Raw genomic sequence first — 20,412 nt, forward strand, 5'->3', positions numbered from 1 at the left:
AAACATGTAAATGACAAAGGTGTAAATTCACTCTATTGAGCACAAAGGGGCAACCATAATATGTGAGCAACATGTATGTACATGTTTGTATTTTTAAGAGAATAATGGTTATTGACTATGTTTATACCGAGACACTGAAGGGCATCCCAGGTTTGAAGAATTGAGGTGTTTTTTTGAAGTGGATGGTGTACGGTGACGTCACGATCTGAATGCCTCTCCTTTCTGCCTCCACCATTTCACTGCCTGAAACACACACACATATACAATCACACAAATGCATGTAAACAAACAGATGTACAGTATCTGTTGAGTCTTACCACTTTCTGTTAAAAGACTGACTGAAACATAGATCGATCGTCCAACCAGCTGGTTAATGTTTGGAAAGGTGTTAGTGATCATCGTCTTGGCCAGTTCTGCAACACCATCTCCTTCCCTTATCTATTCATATATGAGAAAGACAATAACATCAGTCTACAAGACAAGGTAAAAGTGTATTTAATGTTTTAAGTCGTCTGTAGGTGAAGAGAATTTTGATCCCAACTTGTAAACTGTTTAATTTCTCTTACCTGAACTCTTTGCAGAGAGGCAGCAATACTTGTTTTCCTCTCACCGTCCATCACACCAAACATCACAAACGCATTTCCGTCCACCTTCTGTCCGAACAGATACCTATTAAAGCATATACAATTCCAGCTGTAAAAACTGAACTGTCCCTGATCCACATCCACTTTCATTACATTGAAAAAAAAGCAGCTTGAATGTTTGCCTAACTACCTTCTTTTCTTTTTCCACAGTCATGCATGTTTTGAATGACATACAGGTGTAATTTTCATTCAATTAATGAGCCTTTGTCCTCTTCTGACACGCAGAATATATGTTTGCTAGTGTGACCCAGAGGTTTTCAAAGTCAAAGAGTGGCAAATTAAAAATACTACAAAAGTTATTAGTCAAGATCAATGAGCGATTATTTTCCTTTCCTTTTGTTGTTGGGTTAAAGTAGTGGTCTCAAACTTTTTTTTTGAATACTAGGCATATTTTCCATGTTAGTTTTTGAGTTTTTGTCCTAACCAGCCGCAACGGCGACATGCGACAATTCGATTTTATAAACGGTTTCTATTTTTCTGCAACGTCGCACTAGAACAACAAACACAAAATGTGGCAACGATAATCTCAGGCACTGTTTATGTGCTTTATTTAATGTTAAACGTGTGTAATGTGACTCTGAATATCATTTAGTGCTCCAGCTTTGTAACCGTAAAAGCAACAACGTATAATTCACTTCAGATATTGAAATTAAACAAATGGAAACAAGACGTGCAAACTGTAAACAAACAAGTGTATTCTTTGACAAAGATTGTTTTAGTAACTCAGTAGCCTATATATTTTTTTATAATGGTTAAATGATAAAATATTTGTGAATTTGATTATTTAGCTACTTTAACATTTTGTAGTTTATATAGAAATCTATTTTAAATCAGTGTGTTCACACATTATAGATTCATTTCCAATACAATGAAGCAGAACATATGTTGTCTTACTTGGCTTCAATGTCGACTGTCAGGCTCTCGTCGCCCACATAGAAGAATGACTTACTGGGTTGTAATTTCACTTCAAATGTTGGAGGCACTATAAACCAAACCAGAGAAAAGAAACAAATAAATAAATTGATTCTTGTAGTTTTTAATCTCATTTATACAACATTTTGTTGACACACATCTTACCATATTCTTTGACCCCAAAGTCAGCAGTAAACGTCTTCTGAGGAGTGTTTGTGTACCGAGTGACAACCTTCCACATCCCAAGACTGAAACAAAAACATTTCAAAACCAGTGTTGGGTAAGTTACTCTAAAAAACTAATTAATTACTAGTTACTAATTACCTCTTCAACGGTGTAATTAGATTACTGTACTAATTACTCTCTCTAAAAAGTATTAATTACGTTTAATTACTAATTACTTTCAAAATCCCATATCAATCTCAACCAGCTGAATAATACAAGGACAGACATGAATCTGTTTTAATTCTTTCAAATAAATACTATAAAATTGCATGGTGCAGAAGGTTACATTATAAAAAACATAGTTTTTAGCATCAGACAATACATTTTGATGTTAAACCCACTATTGTTTTATGTCTGATCTCATGACATTTCACACTTTTTCTTACATATTTTACAATAATTCATACGAATTTGTACGAGTGCGGTCGTACTATTTAGACACCTCATAAAATGCGTACGAATCGCTGTGAGATCGGATTGATCTATACACAGTATTTACCTCAATTACATCAGAAGTAACTGTAATTAAATAACAGATAAATTAAGAGTAATCCCTTGCTTTACATTTTCAAGGGAAAAGTAATTAAATTACACCCAACACTGTTCAAAACACTTTAACAAAATTTAAATAAGAATTATACAACAGATCAAATGAATATTGATCATATATATATATATATATATATATATATGATCAATATTCATTTGATCTGTTGTATAATTCTTATTTAAATTTATATAGAATATATATAATATATATATATTCTATATATAGAATATAACAAATGAATATATCAAATGAATAACACAAATCACATATCTGAGTATTAGCTGTGTATAGATCATTTAATGATTCAATGATTTCTCTTGAATTTAAGTTCACCGTTCTGTCAGCGTTTCACACACCTGGCAACCTCAGGAATGGCGTATCTTCCGGACTTCATCCCTTTCACTGGATACATCTTCTCTGATAAAACTGTGATGCCTTGTGGATTCTTCAGAAACACAGAAATCAGAATTAGCACTGTGTTTTTGCTGAGATCGTCAGTCACATGCTCATTACAGCTAAATGTCAAGAGTGTGTGTGTGTATTTTGGGGACAAATTTGTACCCAGAAATGATCAAAACCTGACAAGATCTCCAAAAAAAAAACTCTATTTAGGGACATCCTTTTTTGTAAATCTGGTATAAAAATAAAGTAATTAAAGTTTTTTTTTTGTTTTTTAAGTAAAAATGCAGAAAGTGTTTTATGTTATGTGAGGTTTAGAGGTAGGATTCGTGTAAGGGGATAACATAAAAACCATTATGTCTATGGAATGTCCCCATTTATATAGCTAAGTAAAAGTGTGTGTGTGTGTGTGTGTGTGTGTGTGTGTGTGTGTGTGTGTGTTTGTGTGTGTGTGTGTGTGTGTGCGCACTAATAAAAAGGTGTACCATGATCTCCACCGTGACTCCAGACTGACTCAGGGGTTTCATGTTTGGCGTCAGAGAGAAAATCCTGTATTGAACTGCAAAAGAGATCAAAGCCAAACTGAAATTTGAGTTCAGTTGTTTTTTCCTCAGATGCAGACCCTGAATACATCCAGCAGTCAGTTTAATAATAAACATGTTTAAAATGAACTGTGTTCTATTTTTTCAAGTATTTATCGGATAATCGTACCTGTGCTGGCAGGCGTGTAGATGGGCTTGTCTGTCTGTACAAATATATATCCAGACTGGAATGAGACCATGACCACTTTCTCCAGAGTTTCAAATGGGAAATCAGCTCGCAGAAACACATACTGCTTCTCCAGAGGATCAGCAGAGAAATAGTTCTGATCATCAGGGATCTAGAGAACAGAAGATCATTCAGCCTTAATTATATCTGATAATTAAATGAATCAGAATTAAACATTACTGCACTGTATTTATGGATCTATCACCTTTATATCTGTGAGAATCTGGTAATTGTTTACTCCAGTCAGTGTCACTGTTTTGGACAGTATCTCCCTGTCTTTCTTTGGGAAGTTCTTCACTGAGATCCTCACGTTCAGGTTTCCTCCATTGTAATCCTGAGCCTCCACAAACACGTTCTCTGAGGAACCCACTCTCAGCAAATTAGGAGCTGACAGAACAAACCTGAGGAGATCAAATCACAGTGTGTGAAATCTTAAAAACAGATTATTAGTAGCCTAACTCTATGAGCAAACGGTGTGTTTAATACTCACAGCGGGTCACACAGTGAGAGGAGGGGTGAGGAGAGAAGAACAACAGTCAGACACAGCAGCTTCATCGTGTCTCTGTGTGTGTCTCTTCCGGTATGAAACCCACAAAAACATGCAATTTAAACAAGTTTTCTAAATATCTTCTCCCCCTCCCCTCCCTAAAAATGTTTTTTTTTAATCACTTCAGTTCAGTCAGACGCAATAAATTCGTAAGCCCCACCCTAGCTAGTGAATAGAACCAATCAGAGCTCAGGCTGCTCCGAGAACAGGGGCACGTTCGAGTTCAAAACGTTGTGCAACGTTTTGTCGGGGATGAACGCAGCCCTGCTAAAGTAATTAGGAGTAAACAGACTGGCTGAAAATATTTGGGTACGTCATGAAAAGAAGGAGAGGGAGGCCAGGAAAGGCACTTCGAAAAGACGACCACTTTCACGATTAAAGGGGCAGTCCCTTCACGATGCCTTAGTCCTAATCTAGCTACAAGCTTACCACAACAAATAAAATGTTATTGCACATTTACTGTCAAAGCTCAAAATTAGCCTACTCAAGGGAGTATTTTGCATTTACGAATAGAATGAAAAGAGAACAATGATGTGATGTAACGTTATTTAGTCTGTAATTATTTCAGATTATCAAAAAATCACTTTATCAAAACCATCTTTTTTCATAACAGACGAGCTCCCAGGATACTCGTGTGTTCACAATCTGAGTTCCCAAATACTGTAAAATTAGTACCACATTGACGAGGCATTTTTAAGTAAATGCAATACATTTTATCTTATGTATTAACTCCATTAATGAAAAGGTTTTTCAATTAATATCTGTGCATCATTAAATATACATGAATGTTTCACTATTTCACTATTCATGTTCCACTGTTCCTTTCACAACTCTAATGAAAATAAAGTCAAAGTCTGTTAGAATAATCAAATATAACAATTTATTATGTCAGGTAAATGTATTGTTACAATTTCGTAATCAATTGAAAGACAATCAATGGAAATGTTCTCGAACAAAGAGGAAAATTCTTCACATATCAATCTCTTTCATATCATCCCAATCAGCTCTTGTCACAAAGAAAATGTCATATAATACATTTATTTAATTCAATTTAATTCAATTCTGTTCATTCAGAAATCCAGAAATTCTCCTTTAGAGTTTTTTATGATTATTAAAATGAGATACAGCTTTAAAATATCACACAAGACAAATCATAATGTTGAATTTGTGATTCAGAATTGAAAAAAGTTATCAATATATTATTGTAAGGGATTAGTTTGACAGTATTCTCAATTGAACTTGACATTTTTTTAAAAATCACCATTTTTTTATTTTCTTTCACTCTCTTTTTTTAAACAAAATCTCAAGCAGTATTAGTTAAGATGTATTAAGAGTATGCAAGAGATTGTTCAATATCCTGTAATCAACACATTTTTTTATATATGGAATTATGTAGCACATCCCGTCCTGCGGAGGCTATCCTGGAGCGAAGAGATGCCGATGTACCGATCCCTGTATTCATCCATTTGGCTTTCCTCTCTTGTCGGCCAGTATTCTACCCAAGTGTGCTCTCCAAAGACGTACTGCAGACTACAAACAACAGAAAAGTGAAGTCAAAACAGACAAAATGACTGAATTAACTACATTTTTTGTAAGGGACAATGTACAATAAGGATGTCCAAGGAGATAGAAAGGAGAATTATTTTAACAATGTACACTGCAAAAAGAGATGTGTTAAAAATGACACATCATGTGTAGAATCTCGTGTTCAAGGACTATACATGTGTAAAATTTAACACAATAATTGTGTAAGTCATTTTAACACACACATTCTGTCATTTAAAAACAAATAAAGCGAAAGGGGCAATAGTAAAATTATTAAGCATTTAATCAATAGTCGAGTGCAGAATGCGTGTGCACACAAAGAACAAGACAATGTTTCAAGCTCAATGACTGGACAGACTCACTGTATTGTACATTATTCAGTTATAACTTCAATCCCTGATTGATAATGCTGCTTTTGAGAAATGTTCATGAAGAGAGAACAGGTAACCGATTTTGTCAATGTTAACCAATTTTGGACATGTAGCAACTGACAAAATATTGCATATTATTAACTTTTATTTACACTGGTGCACTCTTATAAAATGATGTGTTGAAAACAACACAACTTGTAAAAAGAAATGGCAAAAAATACACATGTTGTGTAGATTTTAACACACACTGTAAAAAATAAAATCGTAAAAAAGGTTTAAATGACTGCGATCAAAGGGTGCAAATATCGTAAAACAAAGTAAAATATCCTAATTTAAATTAAGCGCAAAAAAACATTTTACAGATATTTTTCTTCAATGTTTTACAGAAAAACACTGTTATTCTGCATAAATATCCAGAATTTGAGATATTATATGATGGATTTCTTAAAAGTTAAAAAAAAATCTTTCTTATAGGCACACACAGTCGTCAAGATTCAGTCAATGCATCTCAACAATGGTGACAAGCAGAATATTCAATTAGGAAAAGTAAATTACATAGACAATTCAGATCATAATTTATTCATACCACAATGCATGATGGGAGACATTAATGAGTTGTGATTGGTGACAACGAGGATTATTATTGTCACCATTGTTGAGATTCACAGGCTGATTATTGATGTCCGTGTTTCTAAATAAATGCATTTGAAAGTGATTTGATCAGAACAATTTTCATTAAATGTTTTAGATTATAAGAAAAATACTGATTATCAAATGCTGTAGAACCACTAAACTGTTAAAACAAATCATCTGAATAGGTTTCATTTATGACTGCCAGTCATTTGACCCTTTTTTTTTACAATGAAAGTATTTGATCATAATAATGCAGGAAATACCTTTAAAGAACAGTTTTTTTTTTGGTTTATTTAATTTGTGACGTTTTACTTTAATGTTAGTTTTTTTTGGAGCTGCCATGCCAGTCATGTAATCATTTAACTGTTTTGTTACCATTTAATTATAGATTCTGTTTGTAATTTTACATACTTTTTTATGTAATTTAAGAAAACAGAAAAATACTGTATGAAAAATACAATCAATTTCTGTAAAAAAAAAAAATGTGAATGACTGGAATTTGTCTTTAATGTAACAATACCTAAAATATCAGCTGCATTTTTATTTAGCAGATATTATTTGTAATTTTACAGTGTTTTGAGTACAATTTAAAATGTAAGAAAATGTTCGTCAAAAAATCACATGTTATTGTCTGTGAAATTAGGATTTTGTTTTACAGTGCACACTCAATGTAGACTCAATAGCCGAGACTCTTCTTTATGTGTACAGATGTGACGGGAGAATAGCCAAGTTGAAAAAAATGTTAATTGTATGTCTTTATTTTACTTTGTTCAAGTCAATTCTAGGTTATTTAAAATGCAAAAAAAAACTATCCCATCATTGAGAGGTCAACAACATTCTGCAGACTTTAAATACATAAAGCTCAACCAAATCCTGGACACTTACGTTCCTCCGAGCTTTGGCAGGTCAGTGGATTTGCCCATGACGAGGTACGACTTGCCTTCTTTCAATCCCAAATGATCTCTGCAACTGGGACGAGCCAAAAATGGTCTGACTCTCCCCTCAACATCCTCATCAGTGCCTACAGGACAGAACAATGTTTAGGACACACGTTCACTGCAATGCAAATCAGCCTCATGCTGAATATGTATTCGAGAGAAAAAAACTCAATTTAACAAGAATCGGACAAATTTCATGAGCATGGAGGGACCATTGTACCTTCTTTCAGCACTTGATCCACCTTCAAGTCATAGATGTCAGAGTCCCGTGTCAGATTCATCCCCACCACTGAGACTTTATAAACTGTCAAACATAAATGTTATATTGTTACTGGCATTGCAACTGAATAGAATGGATGTCAGTGGCAGAAATCAGACATTTTAAAAAAGTTATTTACACATCGTTCACACAAATAGGGGCATTATCATGTTATCCCAGACCTCTGATTTTCTTTTTTTTTTCTTCTTTTCTTTTCTTTTATTACTCACTTGAGGGTAATATTTACAGTGATTTAAAAGTTTGGGCCTGTTGCTCTCCGAAAACTGTCATTTGACTTCAGGAGACATGAATACATGAACAAGTCCATTTTTGGAGCTTAACAGAAATGATCACTATGAACACACATCACATCTGTTTTGGTGAACTGTTTAGTGTGCAACAATGTCATTTATTTATTTTTTATTTTTTTGGTTGTGCAACTGATTCTTGATCGTTTTTGGGTTAGTTCACCCAAAAATGAAAATTCACCCCTGACATTTGGCCCAGAGACCAGAGACAAATTTGCAATGCACACAGAAACGGACATTGAATAATTTTCACAATCAATCTGTCCAGACTATATATAGTATATTCTCTTTTGTTGTAAATGTCCCTATGTCATATTAGCTTGGCTATAAATCTGTAGTAAGTGAAAGTCCAAATGCTTAATGTTCAAGTATGTCTCACTTCTAATCCTATCTTGCCTGGTCTCAAATAATACTAATCCTGTTAGTACTGTACACAATAGGGAAAAGCAAGGAAGATCATTTATTTCCTAGAATTGATAACGGATTATGCTGTCTGTTCGATGAACAAACTGATTAAATAATTGTATTGTTAATTCTGGTACAGTTCTAAAACTAATCAAAATATTTGTAATTAATTAGAATTCTATCATGACAACTTTCTGAAAGATTGGTATGGTAATAGAGTTTGCATGGCAATGGATATGTTCATGTATTTGGTTTTGGCATATTTGGAGACTTGCTGTCAGTACATGGGTGTAAATAATGAATTTTTGATTTATGAAAGTGGAACAATCACGACCATGAATTAACCTACCATAATCCATGCCAGCTTCACAGGATTTATCCTTACGATCATTTTCCTTAACTTTGTTTTTCTTCTGGAAAGTGCAGTTTTCTGTATTCAGAGAAGTTAATGTACACTTGTACTCACACAAACACACATAAATAAATGATTTTGTTTCCTCGTTCACATGCAAGAATAAAAAAAATGTTTACAATTGCAAGTAGTCTGAAGGTAAGCGAATCAAATACTAAAAAAGTTCATGATATGGTCACCTTGTTTTATTAATATTTGTGTGTGATAATACCTTCTGCACATGTGCACATCTCTTCCTTACACAGTTTGTATATAACGCCATCTGCCCTTTCAGGGTGGTAGAACTTCATACAGCGTGCATCTGAGAGAGAGAGAGAGAGAGAGAAACACAATGTTTTTTTAAAACATAACCAACACCATGAGATCACATTTTCTCTTTGGTCATCTAGCTGTCATAACTCATGTACATCGGCCAAACAAATCTAAAGTTGAACATGTAAAGGTGAACTGCCCAACTAAACCAAACACTGATCTCCATAATGGTGACTAAAATTAGATTTTTCTTCTTCAGTGATTCTGCTTGTTATCATCAGGTGTCTTCAATAATGCTCAATCATCACTCAATCAATAACTTTAGCACATTAACTTTAGCACTCTTCAGTGTTAATTTAACACTCAATTTTAACACTTTAACACTCTTGAGTTTTTGCTATGTAGTATCATTCAGGAAACTGGACATTTTTATGTTCTTGGAATGTTAGAAATCAACATTACTATCATGTTGAATTTTTAATTGATAATTACGTTTAAAGAACGTTTGAGGAACATTATACCTTTTAAAACATTTTTCACGTTCCCAGAACCGACACTGAACATTATTTAGAGAACGTCTTATAACAAAATTCTTTTAGCAGGTTGTCTAAATGTGTTCAGTTTTCAATGCATTATTTGTGTGTGTGTGTGTGTGTGTGTGTGTGTGTGTGTGTGTGTGTGTGTGTGTGTGTGTGTGTTAATATCTCACCTGGTGAGTAATATTCATATATTGTGACTGCAACAGGTTGAAGCAAACCCACATCAAACATCTTGTGCATTTTGAAGGCAATTCTTTCTATCTCCTTATGAGAAACCTGATAAATAAATAAAAGCAATTTAATGATATTAAATGTGAAACTGCCCACATTAACATTTCGACATGCAACAAATAATAAGCAAAAAAAAAAAAACTGCAGTCAAAATGATTAATTATTATGTTTGCAGTTGAATTGTGATTATTTTTTCTTTCTTGCAGTCATTTTATGTATAGCTGTATTCCAACAGTATTCTGTTTTGGATAGCTGATTTTGTATAGTCATAGGTTCGATCTATACATTCAAGTAAGCACATCTTCTTTACATAAATTATCATGTGAAATGGGTCTGCTGAAATACCTTATCCAAGTAGAGGATGAGGGATCCTCGTTCTGACAGCACTTTATTCTTTTCATATTTCTGAATGTATCTGTCCTTTCTCGAGGACAACTGAGGGAAAGAAAATGAGAAAAAAACTTGACTAACATGATGACTAAGAGTGGACTAACATTTTTTAAGGTCTATCTGCAGATGTGTGTTAGATTCCTCTTCTATATACAAATATGAGGCATCACTGCATCAGTTCATCATCATAATACCTCTTTAAGATCATTTTCTTCAACATCAAATCCTGTCGGTATGCTGATGTCCAGTATTGTCATAGCGGCATCAGTTTTAGCATTTTTGTAGCTGTAAAGATGGAGTTAAAGAGCAGATTTTATTAGCAGGTTACTCAGGCTGTGTTAAAGGCTGCTTTCACAAGAGATTTTGGTTTAAACCCGAATCCGTTTGATGTCAGATTTCCAATATTGTTGTATAACACAGAACTGCTTGTTTCTGAATAAACTGTATTTGAAGAGCAAGTTACATCCTCAGAATGCAGTGAAACTCGATCTAGTCACATTGGTAACTGTCACTAGTACTCATGTTCATGAAGCAAACATACAGCAAATGTGGAAAAATGTGGGGCAGGATCGAACTTAATTAAACAAACCAAGTGTGAAAACAGCCTAAATGAGCACATGTTGTTTAATTACAAATAAAATGATTTCTTGACATTAAAATAAATAAGTGTTTGTTCACGTACAAGAAATCCATTCTGAAGTTGTAACTTTCAAGTGCTCCTTTTTTTGCTAAAGGGAAACAAAAGAGTTGGTGGTTTTAGTTCAGGTCAGGTCTTCCCCTTCTAAAGGGAACATAAAAGTAGAATTATAGTAATTAAGATGAAAAAGTAATAAAGCTTTTCACACTTGAACTAGTTAAAGGTACAATATGCAGGATTTTTGCAGTAAAATATCCAAAAACCACTAGGCCAATGTTATACATATTTTTTTATTTGATTACTTACAATATCCCCAATGTTTATTTGTAAATCGTGAGAAAATTGCAAATTAACCAAGGAAACGGGGCGTGTAAGCAGGGGGTGAGGAGTCGCGTTACCCCCGGTTTCCGCCAGGTTTGACCTCGTACTGCAATAGTAACCATGGCGACTGACGTGGACAACTGGGTCGGTTATGCCCGTTATGCGAGCTCAACAACAGCGTGAGCGTCCCTAGCAGGGTTTTGTTCAAACATTATGGACCATGGCAAGAAGACTTTGAGACAAAAAGAGGACTAAACGAAGATCAACATCTTTGGAGATGCCGAGAGCTCCACGTCCACGACTAACTTCGACTTGACAGACGCCAGTGTTGCATGTTACTTGAGCAAACAGGTGAGCAAATCAATGTACACTGTAAATCCGTAAAAATACGGTACAATGTACCATATAAATTTGAAGGATTTTTTCCGTATTTGTCTTTTACAGGTCTTTTACCCTTATTTTGAATTACGCGTTGCATTGTGGGAACAGGGGATCAGGGGACTACAGATGAAAAATAGCCTTTTGGCTAATTCTGGCTTTTTTAACCATATTTGTTCATGTGTTTTGTGAAATTGCACTGTCCCCTTTTAAATAAACCAATAAATCAAATCAAATCAAATCAAACAAGGTCCTGGCGGCGCGAAAAGTTTAAAACGCAACCGACATTACACACGCAGATGACCGCGGGCAAAATTGCTTTTTAAACTCGATCTTACTTTCGGGGTCTTTTTCCATTTTAACAGTCAGATCAAAGGATGTACAGTCAGACTTCTTCTCAGCAGGTCTGGCGTAGTACAGCGTCATAACCTGAAATGAGCAGCACGTCTCAGATTAGATGTTCAAACGCTTTAATCTTGCTGTTGACCGAATAAACGCTCATGAACACTCACTGAGAGAGTGGCTGTTCCAGTTCCTCTAGCCGTCACACTGAAGTCTTTGTTTATGTCCACCTGTTGAGTGAACACAGATATTATCAGAATAATCAAATCCATGATAGTAGAGATACCTGAAGGTCTCATTGACCAAAAAACAATTAAAAATGATGTATGATAAACAAACAAAAAATCCCATATAGAACAAAAATCTATTGAAAAATAATAGCAGAAACCATTTGACACTCTTCACCTTGTCTGATCGTGTAAGATGCACATTGTCTCTTTTAATGGTCCATTTGACAGGTCTGCTTCTTCCTGCCACTGACAGCTCCACGTCCATATTGAAGTTTTGTCGGTCCTTCACCTGTGTGCGATACTCTGCCACGGCCTGGAACACCATGACGGTCGCCTGGAAAGCACAGAAAAGCATTCAAAGACAGAGCTCCGGACTGTGACTGAATTGTAATGGTAGGAGAAACAAAGCTTTCCGAAACTTTGAATCAATTATTTGCTCTTTCAAAGCACTCAAAACTCCTCACACTAGCGACGCCTGCTGGTCAGAATGGTGTCAATGCATTGAACTCTTTCATAGCTCCCATCATACATTGCGGTTTGAATAACTTATGATCTGAATTGTCTTAGGAATCTTATATTCCAAATAAAATATTATTTTGTCACCATTGTTGAGATTCATACACTGAATCTATATGTCTATATGTGCGTGCCTGAAAGGAAGTTAAAAAAAAATCATAACAACTTTTAATAAATCATTTAGATCGTATTGAACAACCTGGTCTTTATATGGTTGAATCACTTTGATTCTGTAATGACCAATATACAATATACAATTAGCACTACTTGAGATCAGTGTCTCAGGTCATATGATTGTGAAATAATGACTATGTCAAAACACGACCAACAACATCAGTTCACATTTTCTCCTTGTTCATATGACTGTCATAACTCATGTACAGCAGCCAAACAAAATCTAAAGTTGAAAATATAAAGGTCAACTGCCCAACTAAAGCAAACACTGATCTTCATAATGGTGACTAAAATTAGATTTTTCTTCTTCAGTGATTCTGCTTGTTATCATCAAGAATGCTCAATCATTAACTTAAATAGCACATTAACTTTAACACTCTTCAGTGTTCATTTAACACTCAAATTTAAACATTTTAAAACTCTTGAGTCTGTGTAGCATCATTCAGGAAACTGGACATTTTAATGTTCTTGGAATGTTAGAAATCAACATTACTATAATCGAAATGTAATTGAAAATTACATTTAAAGAACGTTTGAGGAACATTTTACCTTTTAAAACGCGTTCCCCTAACGTCAAGAAAACTGGACATTTTTAACATTCCCAGAACCAACACTGAATATTTAGAGAACTTTCTTATAACAAAATTCTGTTAGCTGGGTGAACACTGACAAAGCCACCGCTCCCAGTACAAGACTGTAGTGCTGCGCACACTACCGGCATATAATGCAGACACTGCCACCCTCATTATATCCTTTCTATCGAAACACACGGGCTGTGCCGCTGTTCTCAGTAAGGCTGCAAGAACCCCATTTGTATGTGTTTGTAAGAATACCGCTGCCGCATTCAGTCATAGTGCTCAACCAGGTCCAGTAGCTCAGTGTTGCTGAGACAGACGGACATATAGTCAAGTAGTCATTTTAATAAGGGCAGTCTTAACTAAGTCAGTCAGAATATTTCAATTTCAAGTTTTTACAGATGTTCCTGTTGTCTTATTAAGCACTACAATTGGCTACTGCTATTGTCAACTCAAGCTATAGTCAGATGATGAGATGTTAGTATACCTGTGTGGTTCCATAACCACCATAATGGGACTGTTGTCTGCCCAGCCAGTGCACTGCCTCTCCTGCTTTATCAAAGTCTTTGTCCTTCACGAGCGCCAGCACAGCATAGGCCGTCGCCTCCAGAGAGTGATGACGCTGTCCAGAGAAAGTCCAGAACCTACCGGCTGATTCAAACACAAAGCGGGAATAGAAACAAGTGTGGAGATTAAGCCGGAGCATTAAGGAAAATCTATCACATATGCTGATCCAGACAATCAAGCTTGTATAATAATAATACTACGTTTTATTAATAAAGCACCTTTCAAGAACCCAAGTATGCTCTACATAACCTTGAAAGAAAACATAAATACTGATATATGATCAGTATACAACACATGATCAAGCAAACAGAGCAAACTGATTTTTTTAGGGCATGGACGGCAGAATTTTGAATTAGCTAAAAGTGATTAAGGGCTTCATTGCGTAGGCCATAAAACAAAGAGTAACAATAGTACAGGAGCAACGTTGGAAACGTTCTTTGAAATTTAGTGAGGGTCGTATAGGAGCAATATATTGAGAAAATTTGAAACATGGTATAACATTATGATGACAAGTTGGTGTGACTGACCTTCTTCTTGTAAGGAATGTTTCATCAAGATATCTTTCTTGAGTTTTCCAGCGTTGGCCATGGCGTAGGACGTCATCGCAACAGCGTAAGGATTAGTCAGTTGTGGAAGTCGACGTTCCAAGAATACAACAGCCTTCCTGATGCTTTCATCCAGACTCTATAAAAGTGTGTGTGATGTTTAAATCAAGAGGAACAGTAGGAAAAAGTGTTCATTTGTAATGTTTTTGGTAAACAAAAAGTGGAAGAGGTTAGAGAAATAAATAAATAAATCAACTGTTAATCTAGAATTTAATGTTTTAATGAACAAAACCATGGAAGAGCTGTACTTACACCAACTGATCTAGCACAGATATCTCTGCCCTCTTGCATGGCAATCACAACAAAGGCCGTCAGAGAGGCATCAGCATCCATGCCTTTTATGCCACCCTGGAATAAAGCACACATAAACAGAAACACATATTACAAAAAAGAAACATGCGTTTTATAATAAAACAGCAAATCTAGCCCCTTTTACTAAGTGGCCAACAACTGAAACCATTCAGGAAATAGAAAGAATAGATATTACGTATGTTTCCTTCTATGGTTCATATTTCATATTATTTGTATTTATTATCAATTTATATATATATATATATATATATATATATATATATATATATATATATATATAACTCAAATGTGTGATGATCACTGGCTAACAGAAGCTAACATGGCTGTGTTGCGTCCCTTTGTAACTTCTGCCGCAAATTCTCCAGTGTTAAATTAACACAATAATGTTCTGAGAGTTTTAAATAAACATTGAACACTGATCTCCACAATGGTGACTTACAATTCAAGTTTTCTCCTTCAGTGATTCTGCTTGTTATCATCAGGTGTCTTCAATAATGCCCAATCCTCTCTCAATTATTCACTTAATTATCTCATTAACTTTAACACTACTTCAGTGTTCATTTAACACTCTACTCAGAGTTTATATAACTCACACTCTGTGTTAATTTGACATTGGGGATTTTGCATGACTGTGGTGTCATGATGCAACAACAATCAAGACTGGAATTTGGAAAGACTGGAAAGACTGGGTCACTGCAATTTCACTTCCACAGATGAGTTCAAATACAGTCAGTCATAGCCACATTTAACTTACCGCCATCGCACTCGAAAATACAGGTGAATCCTCTCTGAAGGAGCCGTCTGGCAGCTGTTTGTGGAGAACCAGCCACTTGAGGGCGCCGCAGAGCACATGTTCCTCTATAACAATGAAGTTATTGGCTATGGCGAAGACTTTAGCCACATATGCTGTGAGCCTTTAACAAACAGAAACAAAAGCTAATAAACAACAAGTAATTTGTTGCTATTAATCTAAATGTTATTAAATAATTACATGACAGGAGAAAGTGGGCATGAAAATAAAAACTAAAAAAATGTATTGATTGAGATGAAAATACCATGTGCTGCTCAGCGAGGAAGCATAGGCATTGTAGGATCCATCTGATTTACGATACACCAGCTGCTGTTGATAACCTTAATACAAAAATGAAATAACGAAATTATATTTATATGTTTATTATTGGCTTTCTTTTATTCCTTATTTTATATCCTGCTGACCTGTTCTGATATGATTAATGGCTTCACTACGGCGGCCTATGCCAACAGTCTCCCACTGATTGGTGTTGTCCAGATAATGAGTGGCAATGACAGGTAGAGTCATACTGGCCATGTTCTGCTCTCCACATCCACGGGGCTGTTTAATAAGGCTACCCATGAAGTCTCCACTGATGGCCTGCTCGACTGTCTGAGAGATACCTTCTCCTGGAAGGAGGAAAGAGAAAAGCGAGGCTGAGAAATCAGCTTTTAAATGATCTTTTACGATGAACTGAACACTTTCAACACAATTCCACATAGCAACATTATGACGTCCCAGATCTGGCCCACATCTGGCATCTTAACCTGAGTTAATACAATGAAGGAGAATGATTTAATCATCAGAAACTCAAAATTATATGTTATCTGAACTAAATAAATTATTTAAGTTGATTTGACAAAAGAAAAAATGTTGTGATTACTACACTGTAAAAAATATTGTTGGTTTACCTTAAAAAAGCAAGTAACCTGATTGCCTTAAAATTTTAAGTTGATTGAACTGTAAAAAGTGAGTTAATACAATGAAGGAGATTAATTTAATCATCAGAAACTCAAAATAATAAGTTATCTAAACTAAGTAAATTATTATTAACTTGATTTGACAAAAGAAAATATGTTGTGATAACAAATCTTGAAAATATTTTTTACAGTGTGGGCTCTAAACTCTTATTTTACATTTCTAGTCATTTCTGGTTGCTGTGACTGTGTTTGTCAAACATTTTTGCTGTAACAAAGAAAGCTAACGTGAAATGAGATCAGGTGATGATGGCTACCTGGTGATAAAGGTGTATTTGACACTTTTGGCTGTTTTCTGCCATTGATTTTCAGTTTTTTAGCCTGGTTTTAAATGCTTTATTTTGTAATTACTGAATATTTGGTAAAGACGCGAGTCTGCCGCCATTATCGTTTATTGTTTTGATCTCTGTTTTTGAATAGGGTGGTAGGTTTGTATGTTGTTTTTTTTCTTCTTTTCGGGTTAGGAAAGAGATTTTAAAATAAGAAAGTTTGGTTTGTTATTTTGGCCCGGTCAGCTGCTAAGTCTCAAATTAAGTCAATATATATTTGTTCCAATTAACTGAGTCTTTCGTGGTGCACCCTTTCCCCTACGACATAACCAAACCAAAATGAATGTTCCAAAAAAAGAGTGGTGGCTACAATTTTTACAAAACAGCCCCCAACACTAAGTACCACAACATTTGAACAAAAAACACACAACTATACATGACAGAAATAAGCAAGCATATTCCAGAAAACATCTTTTTCCTTACCAGAAATTGAGATGAAGGTGTTGGCAGGGGTGTCTGGGACCCGATCCGCTTGTATTTCAGCTCTAATAACTATAGGTTTCTCCCCTGTTTCAGTTGGGATAAATAACAGGAAGATGAAGGAAGAATCATGCGTCAACCGAGCAGCACGTGTTGTACAGTTTTGGTGAGTCTTGAGCAGGAAATCTCACCTTTCTTAGCAGGATTGAGTTCAACAATTTTGCTTTGTAGTGAAGTCAGCACACCCTCAGACTGAAAGAGAGTGAGTAAATTAACTACCTGGGTTGTAATTTATATATATATAAATATATATATATATATATATATATGGTAAATATCTATAAATCGTTATATTTACAACTGACCAAATCAAATGAAACAGAAGTGCTGAAAATTGACAGGAATGCCATCAGACGTACCACCACCTTCAGGCTCTTTCTCACTCCATCCTCATGACCAGGTGCTGCAGCTTTCACCTCAATATTATGATTTCCCAGCGTCATGGGAATAATCACATATGAAACCGCTATGCTGGAGTCTTTGTCAATGTTTACTCTTGTTGTGTATTTGCCTTTCTTACTGGCAAAGCTGCAAACATCTTCTGTCTCCATAAAGTCCACACGCACCTGTGAAAACAAATCTCTTCAATAGATTTGTTTGTGAAATAAAATGTCCTCTGAAATAAATGCATTAGAAATGTCCTCTAAAATAAATGCATTAGAACCAAAAATTACATTTTTGAAGAACCTTAATTAGGTTAAGAACCTGCGTGCTCTTTGATACTAATCTCTCATTTGAAAGTCACGTGTCTAGTATCTTTAGAATCGCATTTTTCCATCTTAAAAATATATCTATATTACGTCATATGATCTCTCATTGACAAATGCGGAAAAATTAGTTCATGCGTTCATGACATCAAGGCTAGATTATTGTAATGCTCTACTGGGTGGTTGCCCCACACGCTTAATAAACAAACTTCAGCTAGTCCAAAACGCAGCCGTTCCAGTTCTTACCAGAACCAGGAAGTATGACCATATTAGCCCGGTTCTGTCAACCCTGCATTGGCTGCCTATTAAACATCGTATATTTTTTTTAATATTGCTGATTACTTATAAAGCACTAAATGGTTTAGCTCAGCAGTATACTTGATCGAGCTCTTAAGGCATTATATGCGATTATGCGATCTCAAAACTCCGGCCAGTTGATAATACCTAGAATATCGAAACCGACTGCACCAAAACTCTGGAACAATCTTCCTAACATTGTCCGGGAAGCAGACAGTTCAAATCTAGACTAAAAACACATATCTTTGGCCTAGCATACACATAACATACTATAGACTTCCTAAATTCAAAATTAGGCTACATCAGCCGGAACCGGGACCACATCCCGTAAATCCTGATGTTGGTACATCATAAGAAGGATGGCGTCTACGCTAATATCAGTTTCTCTGTTTATCCCGAGGGACCCTGCGCCTGGACCCATCCTTAAGTACCGGCCTCATCGACACGACCTGATCCTCAATATCTCGTCTCCAAACCGGCGTGATTACTTCGACTTCCAAACAGATGAAATTGACAAATTCTCAAAATGTTTCATAATCACTGTTCCTTCGTTGGCCAGAAGAGTTTTTTTTTTTTCTCCATTCAATCACCTGATGGAGTTTTGTTTCCTTGCCACTGTTGCCTTGGCTTTTGTCTTGCTTCGTTGGGGACATTTAATATTCAACAATATTATTGATCTGTGTTGTATTATTTTCATGTTATCACTGTGAAGTTGGGTAACACTTTACAATACGTGTGCACTAATAAGCATTAATTCATGCTTAACTAATGCACAGATAATACTGAATTAATGTGTAACTAATGATTATTTAAGCTATTCATTAATGATTACCACATTAGAAACTAATTAAGAGCCTGTATTAGTTCATACATGAATTGTTATTAATTAAATATGCAATTGTGGATTAATTCCATAATAACTCATTTTTTAACTAATAGTGTTAATTACCAGAATGAGCCAAAGCCTTGTATTTCAACTTCCAGGTACTATGACAGGTACACTAATATGCATTAATACATGATTAATTACTTCATTGTTAGTGCAAATTCATTTGCAAATACTAAATGACTAGTTAATAATGATGTGCCCCATCAAGTAAAGTCATAGCATAATGATACCTTTGCAAATCATTAGCTAATGATTAATTAAAGCAGACAACTGGAAGTTGAAGTGCATAGCTTTGACTAATTGTGACAATTAACACATTAATTTACACTATTAGTTAATAAAATATGTTATTAAGGAATTAATACACAATGACACATTGAATTAATAGCAATTCATGTATTACTTAATCTATTAATCATATTGACTCTTTAATAGTTGCTGATGCAGTAATCATTAATTAATGGTTTAGTTCTTCATGAGTTATACATTAACTCATGATTATCTGTGCATTAGTTAAGGATGAATTAATGCACATTAGTGCACCCAAAGTTACCTGAAGTTGCTTTAATACAATCTGTATTGTAAAAAGCGCTATATAAATTAAGGTGACTTGACTTGACTTGACAAGCAGCTCAAAAACCTGAAATTATTTTTTCAAGAAAAACGATTTGACTCAAACAGAAAAGGTTATTACGATGCCGATGGTTTTACTATATTACAGAAATTCTGAATGTATTTTTAATATCAAATCTACCTTCTTGAGAGTCCTTGGTGTGTAGTTGTGAATAATGGCCTTGATTTCCAGTTGTTCACCGCGCACAGCTGAATAAGGGATCTTGAGGTCAATGAAAAAGGGTTTAGAAACAATAATCTCCTCAGGTTCTGCCACACAGATGCCTTTGAGGAGGAACACAGACACACAGAAGGTTTTAAAGCAGCAGCTCCTGATGATGAGGAG

General features: G+C 35.1%; 2 protein-coding genes across 4 annotated transcripts in view; both read right to left on the minus strand.

Moving 5' to 3' along the window:
* The window catches only part of LOC148978457 (complement C3-like), a 28,606-nt gene extending 24,461 nt beyond the window's left edge, over window positions 1–4,145 (minus strand). For all 3 annotated transcript variants that reach the window (XM_089132665.1, XM_089132666.1, XM_089132667.1), the window contains exons 1-10: window positions 3,989–4,145; window positions 3,704–3,899; window positions 3,442–3,610; window positions 3,216–3,289; window positions 2,688–2,776; window positions 1,722–1,804; window positions 1,539–1,626; window positions 567–669; window positions 318–438; window positions 128–243 (exon numbers count right to left, since the gene is read on the minus strand). In XM_089132665.1, coding sequence (XP_088988791.1) covers window positions 128–243; window positions 318–438; window positions 567–669; window positions 1,539–1,626; window positions 1,722–1,804; window positions 2,688–2,776; window positions 3,216–3,289; window positions 3,442–3,610; window positions 3,704–3,899; window positions 3,989–4,053 — 1,104 coding nt within the window. In that variant the 5' untranslated portion in view covers window positions 4,054–4,145. The remainder of the gene's footprint in view (window positions 1–127; window positions 244–317; window positions 439–566; window positions 670–1,538; window positions 1,627–1,721; window positions 1,805–2,687; window positions 2,777–3,215; window positions 3,290–3,441; window positions 3,611–3,703; window positions 3,900–3,988) is intronic.
* A 757-nt stretch (window positions 4,146–4,902) lies between these two features.
* Window positions 4,903–20,412, minus strand: part of LOC148978458 (complement C3-like) — a 28,622-nt gene continuing 13,112 nt past the window's right edge. The window contains exons 20-41 of the mRNA XM_089132671.1: window positions 20,209–20,351; window positions 17,921–18,127; window positions 17,693–17,753; window positions 17,505–17,588; window positions 16,201–16,404; window positions 16,041–16,116; window positions 15,740–15,899; window positions 14,926–15,021; window positions 14,596–14,752; window positions 13,989–14,152; window positions 12,412–12,570; window positions 12,177–12,236; window positions 12,003–12,093; window positions 11,011–11,056; window positions 10,523–10,613; window positions 10,284–10,373; window positions 9,878–9,983; window positions 9,128–9,217; window positions 8,854–8,934; window positions 7,753–7,836; window positions 7,480–7,615; window positions 4,903–5,575 (exon numbers count right to left, since the gene is read on the minus strand). Of these exons, the coding sequence (XP_088988797.1) occupies window positions 5,434–5,575; window positions 7,480–7,615; window positions 7,753–7,836; window positions 8,854–8,934; window positions 9,128–9,217; window positions 9,878–9,983; window positions 10,284–10,373; window positions 10,523–10,613; window positions 11,011–11,056; window positions 12,003–12,093; window positions 12,177–12,236; window positions 12,412–12,570; window positions 13,989–14,152; window positions 14,596–14,752; window positions 14,926–15,021; window positions 15,740–15,899; window positions 16,041–16,116; window positions 16,201–16,404; window positions 17,505–17,588; window positions 17,693–17,753; window positions 17,921–18,127; window positions 20,209–20,351 (2,528 nt within the window). The 3' untranslated portion in view covers window positions 4,903–5,433. The remainder of the gene's footprint in view (window positions 5,576–7,479; window positions 7,616–7,752; window positions 7,837–8,853; window positions 8,935–9,127; window positions 9,218–9,877; window positions 9,984–10,283; window positions 10,374–10,522; window positions 10,614–11,010; window positions 11,057–12,002; window positions 12,094–12,176; window positions 12,237–12,411; window positions 12,571–13,988; window positions 14,153–14,595; window positions 14,753–14,925; window positions 15,022–15,739; window positions 15,900–16,040; window positions 16,117–16,200; window positions 16,405–17,504; window positions 17,589–17,692; window positions 17,754–17,920; window positions 18,128–20,208; window positions 20,352–20,412) is intronic.

Source organism: Pimephales promelas, chromosome 6 (genome assembly GCF_988280905.1).
Source record: "Pimephales promelas chromosome 6, fPimPro1.hap1.1, whole genome shotgun sequence".
Lineage (NCBI taxonomy): Eukaryota > Metazoa > Chordata > Actinopteri > Cypriniformes > Leuciscidae > Pimephales > Pimephales promelas.